Source organism: Bombyx mori, chromosome 5 (assembly GCF_030269925.1).
Source record: "Bombyx mori chromosome 5, ASM3026992v2".
NCBI classification, from domain to species: domain Eukaryota; kingdom Metazoa; phylum Arthropoda; class Insecta; order Lepidoptera; family Bombycidae; genus Bombyx; species Bombyx mori.
In genome coordinates this window covers 4,796,231-4,817,472 of record NC_085111.1, presented here as the reverse complement: position 1 = coordinate 4,817,472, position 21,242 = coordinate 4,796,231, and the positions used below count along the sequence as shown (strand labels likewise).

Below are 21,242 nucleotides of genomic sequence, written 5' to 3'. Positions count from 1 at the left end.
CAAATACACATATTGGATCTTTTTCACTCACTTTTGGTTCTGCAGACCGGTGTTCTTGAAGAAGAAGTATCTGCTGCCCTTCCTGAAGGGACATGAATATTTAGGGTAGTTCCACAGTTCCGTCAGCCTCTCGTTGATCGATTTCTGCACGGGACACGCGTCTAAATACGGACGCGTTATCTTGTTCTGAGCCTCGACGAATTCTTTGGTTTCATTCGAATCTGGATCTTCGAGCCAACGGTATGGATCTTTGATCTGAGAATTAAAAAAAATACTCCAAACATAAATTTAAAATGATTGATCAGTCAATGATGCCTGATGTATCACTACATAGTATAAAACAAAGTCGCTTTCTCTGTCCCTATATTCCTATGTATGCTTAAATCTTTAAGAATACGCAACGGATTTTGATGCGGTTTTTTTTTTAATAGATAGAGTGATTGAAGAGGAAGGTTTATATGTATAATAACATCCATTAAATAGTGGAGAAATCAATAATAAATTACAGTTGCCGAAGCGAAGCGAGGACAGGTCGCTAGTTCTAAATATACCGAAATTGTTAAATATAATTTTTAGTAATTTTGCATAACTTTTTATTGGCTCTCTAAGCGGATGAGTAAGCGGCCTGTTCGTCGTTGTTCATAAGAATCAGGAATGGCAGTAGTAGGTATAGCCAGCCGCTAGCAACGAGAACTTTTTCAAAACTTGCTTGATACTTATGTATTCTTTTTTTCATGTCCGATGAATGTCTGTCTAATATATTGTGTATATATGAATATATTTGTATTAATGAGAATATAAATATTTATGTTCAAATTGGATATCTATACTAATATTATAAAGCCGAAGAGTTTGTTTGTTTGAACACGCTAATCTCAGGAACTACTGGTCCGATTGGAAAAATTCTTTCAGTGTTAGATAGCTGATTTATTGAGGAAGGCTATAAGGCTATATAACATTACAATAAAACCAATACAAGTGGAGCACCAATAAAGAATGTTTCAAAATGAGGGTTGAAATAACTCTTTAACATTCTATAATTCAAAAATATTTTCACTTTTTACGTAAATGAAGTGGGGGTAAAATTTACCGTTATGCCAAAGTAACCGTTCCACGCGGACGGAGTCGCGGGCAAAAGCTAGTTATTTTATGATTGTACAACATTGTCTGTTATGTGTATGAATGTATACTAACTGTTTTGTAAATATAATTATGTTTTTGTTTTATGGAGTGTATGCACCGCTGCACTCTCCACCACCCTTGGTTGACTGCTAGAGAATAGTTTAGGCATTCAGTTTTTTTTTGGATTGAAGGATTACTGGTGGCCCGGAGGCCGTTCCTGTTTCACTAGGTCAGATGGGCGAGCCAAGGCTCAGCCAAGAGGGGCGCGGTTGCTAACAGATGCCTGAGCGCCTCCGAAGGAGACCTCAATCTTACAACTCAAGAGCAGCTGCTTCGCGAATGAATCTACAACCGGATCGGAATCGCGACCCGCTGAGAAGATCCGGCGAGAAACTCAGCGAGCTGATGCATGGGTTAGGTTGTATATCGAACTCTTTGTCGAGTTCGACGAGTATGGTTACCGGGGAGGCATTAAGTCCGCCACTGTGCTGTTATGCATAAAGACAAATAAATAAGTAATTAAATAATCAAAGTAATATAGTATAACTTCCTTCCTCATATTCCCGTCAAAAGCGCCATTTATTCATTCATACGTTAGTTTTCATAGTGCAAACCCTGATTACTTTGATATTGGGTAATAATGAAGAATGAGCAAGCGTTTTCTTCAGTTGAAATGTACCCAGAAACTCGATTTATTACAAAAACTGTATTTAAATATCTTTTTTTTATGACAGTCTATCGGTGCCCTCTGTAATTTCGACCAGTATCATGCGCTTAAATTTGATTTAAAGCTTTTTTTTCTATGACATTTCGTTTTTGCAACAGGTTTCGCGAGTCAACGCTTCAAAATATATTTCGTATAAAATTTTAACGCGCAAATAAAGCGTTTACGCTTCGTTCAAATCCTGTTTTTTTTTTCTTGACTTTTTTATTTTGGAATAAATTTTGCGAGTCCTAGTGGTCGTCGAACCGTTCGACCGAACATCCTAGAACACATCTATATATATAAAAATGAATTGCTGTTCGTTAGTCTCGCTAAAACTCGAGAACGGCTGGACCGATTTGGCTAATTTTGGTCTTGAATTATTTGTGGAAGTCCAGAGAAGGTTTAAAAGGTAGATAAATATGAAAATGCTCGGAATTAAATAAAAATAACAATGTTGTTTTTCCTTTGATGTGTCCCCCGTCGGACGGATTCCTTTTGTTTATTTTAAGTTTATTTTACACAAAACTTTAGGTCTCAATTTATCGATTGAGGCACTACGAAGCCTGTCGGGTCAGCTAGTTAAAAATAAATATTTCTTCTTGAATACAAAACGTTACTTTTTATATTTATGAGCATACGGGTCCAAGGTCCGAAAGTACATGGAATAAACATAATAACCTTTTGAATTTAAAACGTGTTTGGAAAACGTTAATTGAATACATAATGACTTCGCAACAGCGTTTACCGTTATAGTAATGCGAATCTTTAGGAATTTGATTTAATTAGTCGATTTTGACGCTTAATGTCAAACGTTTAAGGAAAAAAAAACAGACGTAATTGCTTGTTGAAAATAATTGTACACTCTCCTGTGTGCTACAGAAAACAATTAAGAAACAACTGAATATCGTTATTTTGATTCTACTTATTCGCTTATGCTGTTTTTGTGTGTGCGGTCTATTCGTATCAAATAATATTGTTTGGTGTATTCGTAACTCGATCGAGGTCAGTGACCGTTTCATGACAAAGGCTTAGGAAGTATTGACTGTTTTCTGTGCTTTCGGTAGAAACCGCAAAAATAAAAAAAAACCTTTTTCATTTAACACGATGCTGTGAAGATTGACTCTTTAAAGTTCGACAGGAAGATATTTTTTTTTACATGAATGAAAATTGTTTACTGTTTGTGTGTGTAATATTTTCAGATTTCGTGTAAGTCATGTTATATTATTATTATTTCAATAGTTCACGGGTATGCAATCAAAACAAAAAATCTCTAAGTACTGGACAGCGTAAATTATGTAATTATCTCCAAGGTTGTACGTGTTATATTATCATATTAATAATACAAAATTGTGATAGACGTGAAAATATGTTCTTTTTAAATTTACATTAGTGAACACAATTACCATTTTGACTGAAGGTTTATTTATTAAAATCGTTTGTGAGATTCTTTTGTATAATGGCATGCTTGTTTGACTCTTTCATTGTTGGCTCGAAATACATTATCGATAGATTTCTATATTTTCCCTATTATTTATTATTTGCGTTACATTCAATTATCTCAGCTCTTAATTTTCTTGAAGTTGACAATGCTAATACCGGATTTGCCCTATTTAAGGGTGAGATTTTATTTTTTGTCCTACATGGTTTAGCTGACCATGCCCAATGCAATCTATGTTGGGATGCGAGACTGAAGCCTTAATTGTGTGGTGGTTATCCCGACCATTCTTGCCGGTCACCGTTCTCGCCCAACCCGTCGCTTGCGACGAAGGGCTCGACGAGTAAATTAATCCATAGACACTTCCCACGAGTTTCTCGCTGTATCTTCTCAATGGGTCGCGTTTCCGATTCGGTGGTAGATTCTGCGAAGCACTGCTCTTGCTAGGGCCAGTGTTAGCAACACTCCCGGTTTGAGCCACGTGAGCTCACCTACACGTTAAGGCGGAGTTGAAATGGACTCTCAAGGCTATCAACATAGGTAGGTTAAAAAAAATACACTTCTATCCAGAATTGAACGTATGACTGCATTTCGGAGGGAATAAACAAAGTGGAAATATCCACTAGTGTGTTCTCACTTTTATTCCACGAGTCTGTTACAGTTTGAGCCCGGTTTTCGACTGTCCCTCATCCATTACCAAGTATACCAACCACTGCACGATATTATTTCTTTACCGCAGAATTCATTTTTCACAAATTCATTTCACAAATTTTACTATTAGAAGAACGTGTGCAAGAATTTAAATCGCCTCAGAGGTATTGCTTGGCTGGCATTATATCGAACGCCTTTATTTTCTTGAAACAATAAACTATTACTTATTCACAAGTACTTGTGACCTAGTAAACCTATATACTGACACGTGAGGTCTATATTGCGTTGTTAGCGAAACTATGTTCCTACAACAAAGTCGTGAGAATCGCGACACGAGGTTTGTACAGTAAGTATATATTAATAATTTATACGTTTTTTTTTAATTGATTTTCTTAAGCGCTTAATGTAAAACTATGCTGGTTGATGTAATAAAAGTACGAAAAAAAAAACAAATAATATTTACGGTTTTCAATCTTATTTCAATTTAAGTTATTATTTACAGTTTACAGTATTAGTGGATAATTTATAAATATACATTGAATTTTAAAGCAGTTCTTGAGTTAGGTAGTTGACTTTAGTTAACTTTTTATCTCTTCTTATAATTTCGATTTCGGTCACCGCCCAGATCGATACCGCCGTCCTGACGTTGAGCCATAAGCAGTTATGAGTTCTGTTCAATGGTTGAGTAGTAGCCCTTATCTCGATTTAATTCAGTCTTCGAATTCAAGTCTCGCACAAAATTGGGTATATTAAAGGAAGTATTTTTAGAAATTTGGGAGAAAACCCAACACCAATAAATAGATATTTTTCTCGTGTTGCATATTTGTAAAAAAAAAATTAAGTTATGTAAAATTAATTTTCAACTTTCAATAACGAGTTATTTAGATTTAACGATTATTTTTTTACCCCACAATGATATTTATAAAATAATAATACGATTATATGTATTTCTGTCACTGGCAATCGCGTGTTCTACTTCGTCGAAGATGAAGTTTACCCGAAATAATTATACTGAAATAACCACAACTGGAACGAAGATCTTAACAGTACTTTCGGCTATGCGATACCGGTCTAGTATAGTAGGTACAATCTATAGATATAAAACTCGATGTGTATATGAGTGTTCTTTATAGACTTCGAAGTGGCTGAACCGATTTCGATGAGATTTTCAGGAAATCTTTAGATTGGGTTATCGGTTTTTGTGAGTACATTGGTACGATCTAGGTTTGCCGCTAGGGGCGCTGTTCCAACTCCATACAAATTTGAGTTAACTTTTACGCGATCGGAGAAGTTAAAAAACTCGCACTAAGCACATTTACTAAGTATATTTACTGGTGGTAGGACGTCTTGTGAGTCCGCACGGGTAGGTACTACCACCCTGCCTATTTCTGGCGTGAAGCAGTAATGCGTTTCGGTTTGAAGGGTGGGGCAGCCGTTGTACTGTAAAAACTGAGACCTTAGAGCTATGAAACATATATGAAACAACACTGATCTAAATCAAATCAAAAAGATTCTGACTAGTATGGCCTTCTCTGTTTTCGGTATTTATTAAGAAAGTAAATGATATCTTAGCGCCGTCGAATTTCGAACAATTTGACAATGAGATAGTTATGTTGTACGCTGAGGTACGTTACGCATATGCGGGTGAAAAACAACGTTACTAGGTTATTCGTAAGTTTCCATAGTTTTTTTTATTGCCCTTGTAGGTAGACGAGCATACGGATCACCTGATGGTAAGTGGTTACCGCCGCTCATGGACCTCAGCAATGTCAGGGACAGAGCCAAGCCGCTGCTTATAGTCATTTCATAATATTTCAATCGTTCTCAAAATACTGCATTTATTTTACGTACCTATCAATTTTACAAAAGACCTTTACGAACCGGTTCCAAAAATTAAAATTATACAGCCATATACACACGTTGATTTCGTTTTTCAATGATTTTTTTGTGTGACTATTACTTAATAAACAAAAAAATTTATAACGGATACAGCATAATATACCAAATGAGCTTTTAATGGCTACGAGTGTCACTTGTAGTCGGTTTACGAAAAATTTATATTCAAATATTGTTGCGTACTACTTACTATCTTACTACCTTTTATTATTTCCGCGAGCCGTGAACACACGTAATTCAAAACGCTTCACGCTTAAATATTATCGTGCTAAATTAATTATCGATGTCCGAGTGGGAATGTGTGTATTATAATAATAATTGTATTATTGAAAACAAACAAGAAAAACTTTATTAAATACCTTAGTTCCATGATAGTCGTCGACGACGGTTTCGTCACGCCTCACCGCTGGATAGTCATACAGCATATTCCTTGAGGACAATATTGTCGTGCCGGTGCACTGCAAAAAGGCGCACGCTATTAAAACACATATTATACAGGCACGCATCGCGAACACCAAGCCCATAACTGAGTTGGATGAAGCCAACACGCCCACTTATAAAGGCTAACGCAGCCACAACAGCAAACAGAATATGATCACTGCGAACAACCGTGCGAATGTGTAGGCACTAGGTTAGACAGGTTTTTGACAGAATTATTTTTCGAACGGACCGCGATTGCAGGTTCGTTTTGTTATTAAAACTGGCGACCCGCCCCGGCTTCGGATTATCGTAGCCGAAGTCTGAAAGCACCTAGATTCGAACCAAACGATTTCCTACTTTACAAATGATAATGTTCAAGTACTTTGCCTCTTAAATAATATCGAGCTGAGCCCGGGACGCGCTATTTATAGGTTTACCTTGTTTCCGTGTAATTGTTCAAATTGCGATTATTCTTAATATTTCATTTTATATGGTGCCAAGGACAAGAATCGATTTTCCTATTTATTATTCTATGAATTTATTCCGCATTTGTTATACATAGTTATAGCAACGTTAAAGTTCGTTACGTGGTTTAAAAAATTAACCGAACACACAGACATACAAAAATAACGGTTGAGCAGTATCACACATTTGTTTCTAACGAATATCTCTTTCCTTTATAATTTTTTTGTTATATTTTTTTACCTGTTTTTTGTTATGGTTTTTATTACATGTTTGTGTATGTGTATGTAACTATGTATATGTATTACATGTTTTTGTGTGTAACTATATGTAAAACAGCAGAATATTTAATTGATAATAGACTATACTGGTATTTGGAAAACCATAAAAGATTACCACCTGTACAATTTGAATTCCGAAAAAGGTAAAAGTATTACGGAATGCCACTCTATTTTGATCTCTGATATTCGTAATGCCTTCTCTTCGAACGTTTTTGTTGTAGCTGTTTTTATCGCCATTTCTGCTGCATATGATAAAGTCCCAATTTTAGTACTCAGAAGCAAGCTGCTACAACTGAGTTTACCTTGCAAGTTGGTACAATTTGTATGCAACTAGCGACCCGCTCTCGCTTCGCTTCGGCAACCGCAGTTTATTAATGATCTTATTGAATTTTCTTTTATAGAAATCAGGCAGTAACAAACAATAAAAAAAGAACGTAACAAAACAAAAAATCGAATCTTTCCTCTTCATGGTTTACTATTTTGGCGATAATGACTTCACATAAAATAGATCGTCGATTCTGTCGCAGACTTTTTCGTAGGGCTATTCAAAATAAATATTTCCATTTTATATTACATAGCTGAGTCCCGCGATGTTACCCGCGGTTATTGTCGTACCGCGGGTGAAGCTAGTCTAAAAAAAGTAGCCTAACTTACTCCTTATATCATCAGCTACCTATCAGTGAGTCTCGTCAAAATCGGTCCAGCCGTTCCAGAGATTAGTCGGAACAAACAGATACACAAACAGAAGGAAAAAATGAAAAAAAAAATGGTATATGTACTGTGGTATACATACTTACGCATTTAGTAAAAAGTGGTTATTTTATTATTACAAACAGTCAATCCAATATTATTTATTTATTATTTATTATGACCGCAAGATTCATCTACTTTTCAACAGATCACTTACAGATAGAAGACAACTTTGGAAAGGCCTACCCCGAGGGTCAGTATTAAGCTCTATACTATTTAATATTTTCACTCAGGATATTCACACAAAATTAACAAGTAATTGCCAATTGATCCAAGACGCTGATGATATGTGCATCTACACACTCATAAGAGCAATCCTGTGGCATCGTCTGTTTTAACTAAATGCCTGAACTCTATTGGAACTTGGTAAGAAGAACATGGTTTGGAAATCTCAGCCCACAAAAGAAAGGTAGCTATATTCTCAAGGAAAAAAGTATCCTTCCTGTCGCAGTAAAATACAGAGAAGAGTTTATTCCTGTCTAAAATACTCTTAGGTTCCTCGGTTTAACTCTAGACTCGCATCTTAAATGGACAGCTCATGTCGATACAGTAGTTGATAAATGTGAAAAGAATATGAACTTATTGAGGGCCCTCTTCGGAACTTGATGGGGTGCCCATCCATATTCTCAAACTTAGTAGTCTGAGAGTATGGATGGGCACCCCATTAAGTTATGTAGTTATAACGCTTTAATACGCAGTATATTCGACTTTGACTCAATTATGTTGGAGCCACGCGATAAAAAACTCTGTCACGTTTGGATAAAATACAAGTGACAGCCCTGCGAGTTGTTTTGGGCCATTCCGATTTGAGCAACCGACGCGCGTGGACGTGCTCATTGTTCGTTCGATTGCCCGACCTCGGTTCGTGGCACATCTGGCGTCCAAGTGTTTTGTCGGAAGTGACTACCGGTGATAATAGATTATTGTTCGTGGCACATCTGTGGCCCAAGTGTTTCTCGGAATTTGTACCTGCGCCTAATTGCAAGGCATTGCCGCCCGGGAACTGTGCAGGTGTTCTATTCACTCTAATTCTATTCTATTTATTCTATTCACTAAAATTTCTAAAATTCCTAGAATCGCTTCGGCCAATTTAGTGTTACCGACACAGGGGCCTCGCCGCAAGGCGAGCGCGTGTTTAAGTCCCGGGGCAGCCCCCCCTGGGCAGTCCGAAGAAATGGAGTTTTCTCCAACCAATACACTGCTCGCGGAATTCTTAAGCGAGAAATACCCGGCCCTCGAATCAGAATTTTTAGCTTACAAAGCTAAACGCGCCGTGAACTGTTCTGCCGTGCCCGCCGCGCCCGTTGTTTCCGCCACGCTTGCCGTTCCCGCGTCCCCTGCAAGCGCGCGCAAAACTCCCGCGCCGTACACCGCAGCCTCCGTCGCGCCCAGCACACCCATGTCCCCCATACTGTCGCGAAAAACTCCCGCGTCTACCGCGGCAGCTTCCATTCTACCTCAGCGATCATCTGCGGCTTCCGTCGCGTCCGCCGCTCCCGCGCCTTCCTCCTCGTCCTCTGACTCTGACTCGGATATGGAGGTTGACCTCGTTCCCGCCTCATTAACAGATGGATTCACCCTCGTGCAAAAGGGTAAGAAGCGCGCCGCGGAGTCCCGAGCTTCCGCGGCCGCTAAAATAAGCAAAGCCGCGAACGCGTCGCGCCCCCGCCCTCCGACCCCCGTCGCTCCCTGTCCCCGTGCCACGCCGTCGCCGCGCCCGGTGGCACAAACGAGAAATCAGGCCCCTCCTCCGTTGATTCTTCAAGAGAAGGCTGCTTGGGACCGTGTCTCCCTGGCCCTTAAGGCCAAGAACATAAATTTTGTCAGTGCCCGTAACCTCGCGAACGGGATACAGATAAAAGTAGCAACACCCGACGACCATAGGGCCCTCTCAAGCTACCTCCGAAAGGAGCGTATAAGTTATCATACGTATACGCTCCAGGAGGAGCGTGAGCTCCGTGCTGTCATACGTGGCATCCCCAAGGAGTTAGATGCCGAGCTCGTAAAGGCCGACCTACTCGAACAAGGCCTACCCGTAAACTCCGTGCACCGCATGCACACAGGACGCGGGAGGGAGCCATACAATATGGTTCTCGTCGCCCTCCAGTCTACCCCCGAGGGTAAGCAAATCTTTAACGTTCGAACGGTCTGTAGGCTTTCCGGAATCACCGTGGAAACCCCTCATAAAAAAGGCACTCCGAGCCAGTGCCACAACTGTCAGTTGTACGGGAATTCTTCCCGTAATTGTCACGCGCGTCCTCGATGCGTCAAGTGTTTGGACGATCACGCCACGACTCTTTGCATTCGCGATCAAAAAACCGCGACGGAACCACCTAGCTGCGTCCTGTGCCGAACACAGGGTCACCCCGCGAATTACCGTGGATGCCCCCGAGCCCCTAAAATAAATCGCCGCGTCGCGCGCCAAAACCGCCTCCGAGCTTCTGGCCCTGGCCCATCAAAGCCACGGCACCCTCTGTGCCGAAGGCTAAGCCTGCCTTCGTGCCGGCGCCGGTGCCCAGCGGCTCGGCCTGGGCTAAACCGTTGCCGTACACGAACACGGCTGTAGCTCCCTCCCCCGCGATTCGTCCCGCCCCCACGATACGTCCCTCCCCCGTGATTCGTTCCTCCCCCGCGACCAGCACTCCGACCGCGTCCGACAATCTCGCTCTAGCGATCGACTTTTTTCAGTCGATCAACTTTGAGCGTGTTAATGCTTTGGGTGACGCCATTCGCGCCGCCTCCACTGCACAACACTTCATCGCCGTTGTGCAAGAATACGCTGACGTATACGCGTCGTTAAATACGTACGTCCTCCCCTCACTCCGCCGGTAATCAATGGCGTACATAAGTAGAATAAAGCCCCTATCCGTAACGATAGGATTTTTTAACGCTTACGGTCTCGCAAATCAACGTGATCAGGTTTGTGATTTTTTGCGTGACCATCAAATTGACATCTTTTTGGTGCAGGAGACCCTGCTTAAGCCCGCGCGCTGCGACCCTAAAATCGCGAACTATAACATGGTTAGGAACGACAGGCTCACTGCTCGTGGTGGTGGTACCGTCATTTACTATAGACGAGCCCTGCACTGCGTCCCACTCGACCCCCCCGCGCTTTCTAACATCGAAGCATCAGTATGCCGAATATCACTGACGGGACACGCGCCGATCGTTATCGCGTCCGTTTATCTTCCACCGGATAAGATAGTTCTAAGCAGTGATATCGAGGCGCTGCTCGGCATGGGAAGCTCTGTCATTCTGGCGGGCGACCTAAATTGTAAACACGTCAGGTGGAACTCACACACCACAACCCCGAATGGCAGGCGACTTGACGCGTTAGTCGATGATCTCGCCTTCGATATCGTCGCTCCGCTAACCCCGACTCACTACCCGCTAAATATCGCGCATCGCCCGGATATACTCGACATAGCGTTATTAAAAAACGTAACTCTGCGCTTACACTCGATCGAAGTAGTTTCTGAGTTAGATTCAGACCACCGTCCCGTCGTTATGAAGCTCGGTCGCGCTCCCGATTCCGTTCCCGTCACGAGGACTGTGGTGGATTGGCACACGCTGGGCATCAGCCTGGCTGAATCTGATCCACCATCGCTCCCATTTAGCCCGGACTCTACCCCGTCTCCTCAGGATACCGCTGAAGCCATAGACATCTTAACGTCACACATCACCTCGACATTAGATAGGTCATCTAAGCAAGTTGTAGCGGAGGACTTCCTTCACCGCTTCAAATTGCCCGACGATATTAGGGAACTCCTTAGAGCTAAGAACGCCTCGATCCGCGCCTACGATAGGTATCCTACCGTGGATAATCGTATTCGAATGCGTGCCCTACAACGCGACGTAAAGTCTCGCATCGCCGAAGTCCGAGATGCCAGATGGTCTGATTTCTTAGAAAGTCTCGCGCCCTCCCAAAGGTCTTACTACCACTTAGCTCGTACTCTCAAATCGGATACGGTAGTAACTATGCCCCCCCTTGTAGGCCCCTCAGGCCGACTCGCGGCGTTCGATGATGATGAAAAAGCAGAGCTGCTGGCCGATACATTGCAAACCCAGTGCACGCCCAGCACTCAATCCGTGGACCCTGTTCATGTAGAATTAGTAGACAGTGAGGTAGAACGCAGAGCCTCCTTGCCACCCTCGGATGCGTTACCACCCGTCACCCCGATGGAAGTTAAAGACTTGATCAAAGACCTACGTCCTCGCAAGGCTCCCGGTTCCGACGGTATATCTAACCGCGTTATTAAGCTTCTACCCGTCCAACTCATCGTGATGTTGGCATCTATTTTCAATGCCGCTATGGCGAACTGTATCTTTCCCGCGGTGTGGAAAGAAGCGGACGTTATCGGCATACATAAACCCGGTAAACCAAAAAATCATCCGACGAGCTACCGCCCGATTAGCCTCCTCATGTCTCTAGGCAAACTGTATGAGCGTCTGCTCTACAAACGCCTCAGAGACTTCGTCTCATCCAAGGGCATTCTCATCGATGAACAATTCGGATTCCGTACAAATCACTCATGCGTTCAACAGGTGCACCGCCTCACGGAGCACATTCTTGTGGGGCTTAATCGACCAAAACCGTTATACACGGGAGCTCTCTTCTTCGACGTCGCAAAGGCGTTCGACAAAGTCTGGCACAATGGTTTGATTTTCAAACTATTCAACATGAGCGTGCCGGATAGTCTCGTGCTCATCATACGGGACTTCTTGTCGAACCGCTCTTTTCGATATCGAGTCGAGGGAACCCGCTCCTCCCCACGACCTCTCACAGCTGGAGTCCCGCAAGGCTCTGTCCTCTCACCCCTCTTATTTAGCTTATTCGTCAACGATATTCCCCGGTCGCCGCCGACCCATTTAGCTTTATTCGCCGACGACACGACTGTTTACTATTCTAGTAGAAATAAGTCCATAATCGCGAAGAAGCTTCAGAGCGCAGCTCTAGCGCTAGGACAGTGGTTCCGAAAATGGCGCATAGACATCAACCCAGCGAAAAGTACTGCGGTGCTATTTCAGAGGGGAAGCTCCACACGGATTTCCTCCCGGATTAGGAGGAGGAATCTCACACCCCCGATTACTCTCTTTAGACAACCCATACCCTGGGCTAGGAAGGTCAAGTACCTGGGCGTTACCCTGGATGCATCGATGACATTCCGCCCGCATATAAAATCAGTCCGTGACCGTGCTGCGTTTATTCTCGGTAGACTCTACCCCATGATCTGTAAGCGGAGTAAAATGTCCCTTCGGAACAAGGTGACACTTTACAAAACTTGCATAAGGCCCGTCATGACTTACGCGAGTGTGGTGTTCGCCCACGCGGCCCGCACACACATAGACACCCTCCAATCCCTACAATCCCGCTTTTGCAGGTTAGCTGTCGGGGCTCCGTGGTTCGTGAGGAACGTTGACCTACACGACGACCTGGGCCTCGAATCAATTCGGAAATACATGAAGTCAGCGTCGGAACGATACTTCGATAAGGCTATGCGTCATGATAATCGCCTTATCGTTGCCGCCGCTGACTACTCCCCGAATCCTGATCATGCAGGAGCCAGTCACCGTCGACGCCCTAGACACGTCCTTACGGATCCATCAGATCCAATAACCTTTGCATTAGATGCCTTCAGCTCTAATACTAGGGGCAGGCTTAGGGACCCCGGTAACCGTACTCGTCGAACTCGACAAAGAGGTCGACGTGCAACCTAACCCATGCATCAGCCCGCTGAGTTTCTCGCCGGATCTTCTCAGCGGGTCGCGATTCCGATCCGGTTGTAGATTCATTCGCGAAACAATTGCTCTTGAGTTGTTAGGTCTCCTTCGGAGGCGCTCGGGCAGTTGTTAGCAAATCCCGCCCCTCTTGGCTGAGCCTTTGCTCGCCCACCTGTCCTGGTGAAACTGGAAAGGCCTTCGGGCCACCAGTAAACTTTCAATCATAAGAAGAAAGAAGAAGAGTTGTTTTGGGGGCTATGAAATCGTCTCCCAATAGCGCATTGCAGGTCGAAAGTGTTGATCCACCTTTACGTTTAAGACGAGACAAAACGTAGCAGAGCGCTTCTTAATCAAAGTATTCCAAATAAACTCTAACCCCGTACTTACTAAACTCATATCACTAACTAGATGATGACCGAGCTTTGCTCGGCTTTTTTTTTTATAACTCCACCTTGTTTTGTCTTTAAAGCAGTAAAAATAGTATTATTATTCGCCAATAGATGTCGGGAAGAGTCATAAAGTTGATTATTGAAAACACGAAAAAAACAACATTTTCTGAAAATAAATCGTAGCTAGATCGATTTATTGCCCCCGAAGTCCCCTGTATACTAAATTTTATGAAAATCGTTGGAGCTGTTTCCAGATTCAGATTATATATATATTAATATACAAGAATTGCTCGTTTAAAGGTATAAGATAAGATAACCTACATGCACTCAAAATATTGGAGAAATAAAAATTGGCCCAGCCTTCTTAGAAGCGCGGAAAAAATAGCATACCTCTCGGCACCAGCTGTACAATCTGATATGCTACCTATTTATGAGACACCTTTTAATGCTCTCTGCCACGTCCCTAAAATTGTATAAGATATTGACTTAAACGAAAACTCCTTAGGTATTAACTATAATTTCTTAAAAACGTTTACCGAGAAATTGTTTGGCTGGTATACATTTTACACTGATGCATCAAAATTGAATTCGAGTAGCAATGTGGGCGCTGTTATTTTTAATGCAACTGCTAAAGTTTGGAGTTTACATAAATTACCTGTTGAGGCAAGCGTTTTTAGTCGAGAATGCATAGCTATTCTAAGCTGTATTACTCATATTTTGGAACAGTCAATCAACCCTTCAGTAATTTTCACAAACTCTAAGTGCCTTAAAGGCTATTTCTGGTCACCCTTTTAAAACTTGCATCCACAATCATATTATTTGCAAAATAAAGGAATGCCTTCTTAGATGCCATAATAATAGTACTATTGTTGAACTAGCATGGGTTTCTCTGCTCATGTTGGTATTAAAGGAAATGAGCGTGCAGATGATTTAGCAAAAAAGGCTACATTGCATGGCGATAAACTTTTTTTTATAATACAATGACCGAAGTATTAAGTATTGCTAAGAAAACTATTCCGTGACTGGAGTATCGAATGGGAATCAAATAAGTATAAGTATTCTATAATCCAACCAACAATATTCCATTCTCCGTGGTTTTCTAAGTACAGGAATCTTGACAAAAGCACCACTAGCATTCTCATCAGAATGCGAATAGGTCACGTTTGCTCACCTGTTCAACTGTTCAAATTCAAGCTAAGAAATACAGTAATATGTGATTGTGGAACCGAGGAAGGTACTGTGGATCATATATTCTTCAACTGCTTCCTAAACAATAAATGTGATCCCCTAAATACTTTATTAAAAAAACAATTCCCCTCCACATAAACATGAACTTCCTATTAACTTTCCCCACTAAAAAGGTAGTCTACTCGCTTGGATCTTTCATAGATGCTAATAATATAAAATTATAGTTCTTAATAACAGTTCAATGCAAAAATTGTAAAAATAGGTAAATTTATTTTCAGTTCATGCCTTTAAATATAATGTAAATGTCTTAGCATAATTATGTTGATACCTCTACTACCCGACTTTGGCAAAGTTGTACTTAAATTTAAGTAACAAAATTAAGAAGAAAAAAAACGGCTTCTTATATTATTAATTGATAAATAATGATTGTCTAAAATAATTACACATATTTAGCTGTGTATTTGTTGGGTAGAATATCGTCGCTTAGAATCGAAATAGAATATCGTCGCTTTTCGCGCAATTGTTAGCTGTGCGAAGCTATCTGACCTGGAAATTCGTTAAGTCGAAAATGCATTTTACAAAAACCTTAATCAAGTGATGTATATCAAGCGCGCTTAAAAACAAAACAAAAGGAAATGTTAATTTCAGCTTTCGCTATTTTATAATTATTTTACATTATTCTTAAATTAGCTAGCTTTTGAACGGCTTGGAATATAACGTAAAGGGCTTCATACTTTGTAAGACATCGTAATGTGCTTCGAGACCCGAAGCCCTAAAAGCTTCGCGAAATATGCAAAATATAAGTAAAACCGGACTTTATTTAATTGATTTTGATTAAATTGCATTTAATTAACTAATTTTACGGTTTAATCCGACGTTTAATTCAGACGTTCCGAATACTGTACAGTTTTCGAAAGTAAAGTAGTACTTACTATTCGTGAAAGCCGAAGACAATACAAAGTTATATTTAGTTAGGGACAATTCCACGTCAGATTTATCCTATTGGAAAACAATAAGAAAAACAAAACTCCATTACTTACAATTAAATCAGTGCAATTTTCACATCGGGAGTTATTTTAGTTTCTGTTACTATGCTATACTATTCGTAGCACAAGTTTGATCGTAATAAAGTTTTTCATTCTTGTCAACAATTCATAAAATGTAAGAAAATACTGACCGACGCCTTACTTGATTTTCTTAATGTTTGCTGCCTTTTACAAAAAGGAAACGGTCGAGAAAATGAGTCAAGAAAAGGAAACATAGGTGTCACATTTGTTTTATAACTTAACGACTCCATTGTGTAAATTCTATTGTTAATATCTAATTAAAATGCTGAGTTACTTTATGAGCGAGCAATGAGTTTTATAGCAGCTATGTGTGTAGCTACGTATCAAAATATCATATTATTCATTGTTGTCTTCCTGCCGTGTAAACCTCAAAGAAAGGACTTCGATGAATTTAAAGTCTAAAATTGTTCAACTTATAATGTTTAAAACTATAAGAATGAGTTATTAGCGTAACGCAAAAATATCTACTTTATTATCGTAATTAAAATAGCCCCGTAGGCTACCAACGATTAGGTAGACGAAAAAAACTGATTTGTTTTTAGGTTTATTTCCAACGATTCAGTCATTGAACATTGTTGAACTTTTTTTACGAGGTCTTTGGATGTTCTCTTAGATAATGATAATCTATCTGGCTCTTTATCGCACGAATATAGGTGGACACCAGTAAAAAATGTTTCCAAAAAATAATTTTAAATTAATAAAACGATTATCACTCAATCATTTGTTTTGTGCAGATTGTTTTCTTTTTATAAAAGAAGAATTACTGGTGGCCTGGAGACCTTTCCAGTTTCACCAGACGGGCGAGCAAATGCTCAGCCAGGAGGGGTGGGATTTGCTAACAGCTGCCCGAGCGCCTCTGAAAGACACCTAACAGCTCAAGTGAAGCTGCTTCTCGAATGAATCCACTACCGGATCAGAATCGCGACCCGCTGGGAAGATCCGGCGGGAAGCTTAGCGGGCTGATGCGTGGATTAGGTTACATATCGAACTCTTTGCCGAGTTCGACGAGTAATGCAGATTTTATTCTTTTAAATTGTAAATCTCAAATTCCATTAATTTTTATAAGAACCAATCACAACGTTCGTTTTTAATTACTGTATATTTCTGACTAATAAAATCACGTCCAATTTAGTTTTGGTTTCTATCATCGGAAGTTTATAATAGAAAAAGCAAGAGCCCGCGAAAGCCAGACTTTATTCTTTTTATAAAACCTGAAAGTTTCTCTGAACATGATCTCTGTCCAACATAGATGATAACGCTCAGGGACTAAAGAGTTTGGCCTATGGTTACTTGGGCAGGTAATAGGTAGTAAAGGTGTGCTAAATAGTACCTGAAGTTCGTTAAAGTATAAAGTCATTTTTGTCTTCCTCGGAATATCATTATAAATCACGCCATCGATTCTCGGACAGTTAGTACTGTTGAAATCTCTTTAGTAGAGTTGCAATCTCTTACCAGACACTTCTTGGAAACTTATAAAAAATGTCAGCTAGGTAGTGACAGTGAGTTTAATAGTTTATACATCTTGTCAGACACGTTAAAAATCGGCGTAGTCTGCTGTAGGTGTGAGCGCGAGGCAACAACTAATCAAGCGGGTGAGAGTGAGATAGTCTATATTATGATAGTTTACCATACATGTAACATCCACTATCAAGCAAAAATAGAAATCAGAGTATTAATTATAATATTTCGCACCATCCGCATTATACGCACCATCCTACAAATGTTTCGGTTATTTGGATGTGTAGCAGGTATCATAGAACAAAAGATATTTGACAGATTCCTGAATCACGCTAACGACATTTTCAAGATAAGCTTAAATATTTACAAGTTCCCAGGAACAACATTTGAGCCGCCGGTCTAGCGTGCAATTTCATCCGCTAGGTGGAAGATCTTCCCTTTATCATCATCCTCCCAAAGATGCTTACGGTTACTGGACATGGCTTAAGATATTATGTGTACCTAACCAAAATACACGCATAGTTTAGGACAAATAATATGCTAGAGCTTACCTGCAATGTGATTATAATGAAAAAGGAAGACTAAACTCTTACAATACATTAAAAAATATCCAGAGTAGCAGAAAGACTGAAGTAACAGGAATTGATGGAACACACAACAACAAAACAAGGTGTCTGGTGGCTGTCCGGCAATGGATGATGTATTTCTAATGTTATTCAAATGCAATATAAAAAATAACAAGCTTTATAGTTTAACGAATTTGAGGATTTTGTATATTTTCTGTTACCAGTCTCTTGCGGTATAGTTTTCACGGCAAACACTAGTCAGGTTTCATATTTTATGAACCCAGTCACCACAAGCTACTTCACTATCTTGGGTCTGTAGTAGCAGAACCTACATTTTCTACCAATTCTCTAACTTAACTCTGCTGCTAATTACTATCGTACCTAAAAATACGCATATGCACCATTTTCAAGAATTGACACTTTTTTTTGCCTACCTATAGTTAGTATCCTCAGAGTTATCATACTTCACCAAATGTGTAGGTGAGCTCACGGAATTTAGCCTAGGAGACTTTGCTAACATCTACCCTAGCAAGGCTTTACTGTATCAATAATTGATGAGAGAAAAGCGGCCGGTCAAAAACTATAAAACAAATAAAACATGGACATTTGTGACGATTTCAACTAGTTTGATCAAATAATACATTATTATCTTAATTATGCTTATACTATTAAAGTAACAAACACAAAGCTTTATTGGAGCTGTCTCATGTGATATGTAAATTTTTCACCGTAAATATTTATGAACTTAATAATAAAAAAATATTTTGAAAAAATGATGTTTGCTAAATCACGATTTTTTCAATGAGAAAAAACTTGGATGTATATCTACTTGAATAGCTTATCAGTTAAAAAGTCCTACCCATTACTACCCATACAAGATAGACATACTAAACATATACTAGAGGGTATTATCGAGCTAATCTAAATTACAAGCCATTGAAATTACTGGTTTATGTATTAAACATAACAGCATAAATTTTATTCACAAAATATATTATACTGTTTTGAAATTTTTGCAATTCGTGATTCCTCGATTATTTAAATACATAATTATTTTATTCGAATTTTTATTCTGTTTTATCCCTGATTTCGTAAACTTGTGTGATATATAAATTAATGCTTAAATGTCTGATGTATGATCAAAAATACTGGAACCTAAGATCTTAAAATCAATTATGAAAATTAAATAGAACTGTATTTTTTATTGATTGATAATTGACAAATTAAGTAACCTTGGCTTACATCTTAGCTTAGCTTATTATTTGTACCACTTAAGCACAATAAATGAAGCACCTTGTGTACAATAAATTTATTAAAACTACAAGATAATGGAAATTTAAAAATATTGTGCAAAATGTACATTATAGTCATACTTTATCTCATTGGGATGTTTATAAATAGAAGATAAATATTTGATTGAGAGTAGTAGTAACACTAGTTGATAAGAATAAATATGTGAATTGAATTGTTTAAATTATATACTTGTATGATTGATTATATTGTTTATAAGCACAAAGAATTGTGTTAAAAGTGTCAATTAAATCAGAACCGGTTTGCAAACAAATAGAAAGAAGAATCTTGTGTTGAGAGTTGTTTTTATACTTCAATTTTTATTCTATATAATTTCTTTAGTACTAGAGTTTGCTTGTAAAAGATATTTGCAAATTATGTTTTGTAATAGCAGAAAACCAATTTCTTAAAAATATAGCCAGTTTATTGGATTTCAAAATAGAATAATTTAATATCAGTGAAATACTCAACTTTAAAACAATGCTTGAATGATATAAATTGTACTAAAATAAAAATAAAACATCATTAAAATTATGACAATTATTTGATCATTTTCAATTTATGATTATCATTTACCAATTTATTAGTACCAATCATAGATAATACACTTGAACCAATTAACGTAAGATGAAAAAACTGTAAAATTACTGACTCTTATAATAGAGGTTGATGGAGCTGATTTAGCACATCACATGAATGATATCAACCACCTTGATACATGAGATAAGTAAATCATATAATGTCACTGCTTGTTTTAATCTTCAAAACTATTCATGACTGCTTCTCAATAATAAAATGAGCTTAGTCATGGTATCAAAACTAATGAGCAAGTTCCAATCAAAACCACACCAGTTTTTGGATATTTTTCATTACAATAGTTATAACGTTCATAATATTGCTTAAGTAAATAAATTAATATTTTAGGTTTAATACTTAAAATTTTCTCAATGAAAATGTAGCAGAATTTTATTAATTTAAGTGGTGTTTTAAATTGTGTAAAACATTTTATTCTACTATGATTTTTTCAAGTGTTATTGGTATGGTTTATATGCGCTAGTCAAAAATATATTGCTAAGGGAAGTAACTTTTGTGGTTAGATTTTTAACACAAACAATTTTTAGTTTTTGTTTCTTATTTAAGTCAACTGGCTTTGATGTGTATATGAGTTTTCAAATTATTCAAATAATATTAAACTTATTTTTTTTTAATTGTAACCGAAACAAAAACTTCGGTTAAGTTTATAAATGGACTTAAATTTGTATTTACTTACAGTTACAATCCTATTAATAGTAGAATCGCCAGGTACGTATACTGGTCTTTTAATTGTATGTAAATGATGGTGTATGTTAGGCGTATTCTTTATAAACTTCTTGAAAAATGGGCAATGATTAGCAAAAAAGCAACGCACTAACATATTAAGTGTATAATCTATGGCACTAACATACAATTTGACATTTTCACAGGTTAAAAAGTTACAGTTGTTAAAATGTAATCTATGGAAATCAATGGGTACAGTACCGACTCAAAGGACTGTTACTCGTATCGAGTGATACGAATATGTATGCAGGTGCTTAACTACCGCAGGCGGTGCCCATTTCTACCCTGAAAACATGCATTCCTGTTTAAAAGGTTGGGATAGTCGTAGGACTCGTAAGACAAATAGAAGTGAGACATCAACCTCTTATCTCAAGGTGAAGACACTCACGTTGCCTCGTTGTGATGTCTAAGGTTCTATTAACCGCTTAATATCAGATGGGTACTTATAGTTGTGTGGTGGTAAAACGGGGTACCAAGCTACTCAAATATAATTCTTTTAAAATTATGTTTTCTTATCTGTAAT

General features: G+C 39.0%; 1 protein-coding gene across 1 annotated transcript in view; it reads right to left on the bottom strand.

Moving 5' to 3' along the window:
• LOC101740301 (prolyl endopeptidase) overlaps positions 1–20,891 on the bottom strand; it is a 45,216-nt gene extending 24,325 nt beyond the window's left edge. Inside the window, exons 1-3 of the mRNA XM_038011349.2 lie at positions 20,673–20,891; positions 6,170–6,268; positions 32–255 (exon numbers count right to left, since the gene is read on the bottom strand). Of these exons, the coding sequence (XP_037867277.1) occupies positions 32–255; positions 6,170–6,268; positions 20,673–20,816 (467 nt within the window). The 5' untranslated portion in view covers positions 20,817–20,891. The remainder of the gene's footprint in view (positions 1–31; positions 256–6,169; positions 6,269–20,672) is intronic.
• Positions 20,892–21,242: the final 351 nt, after the last annotated feature.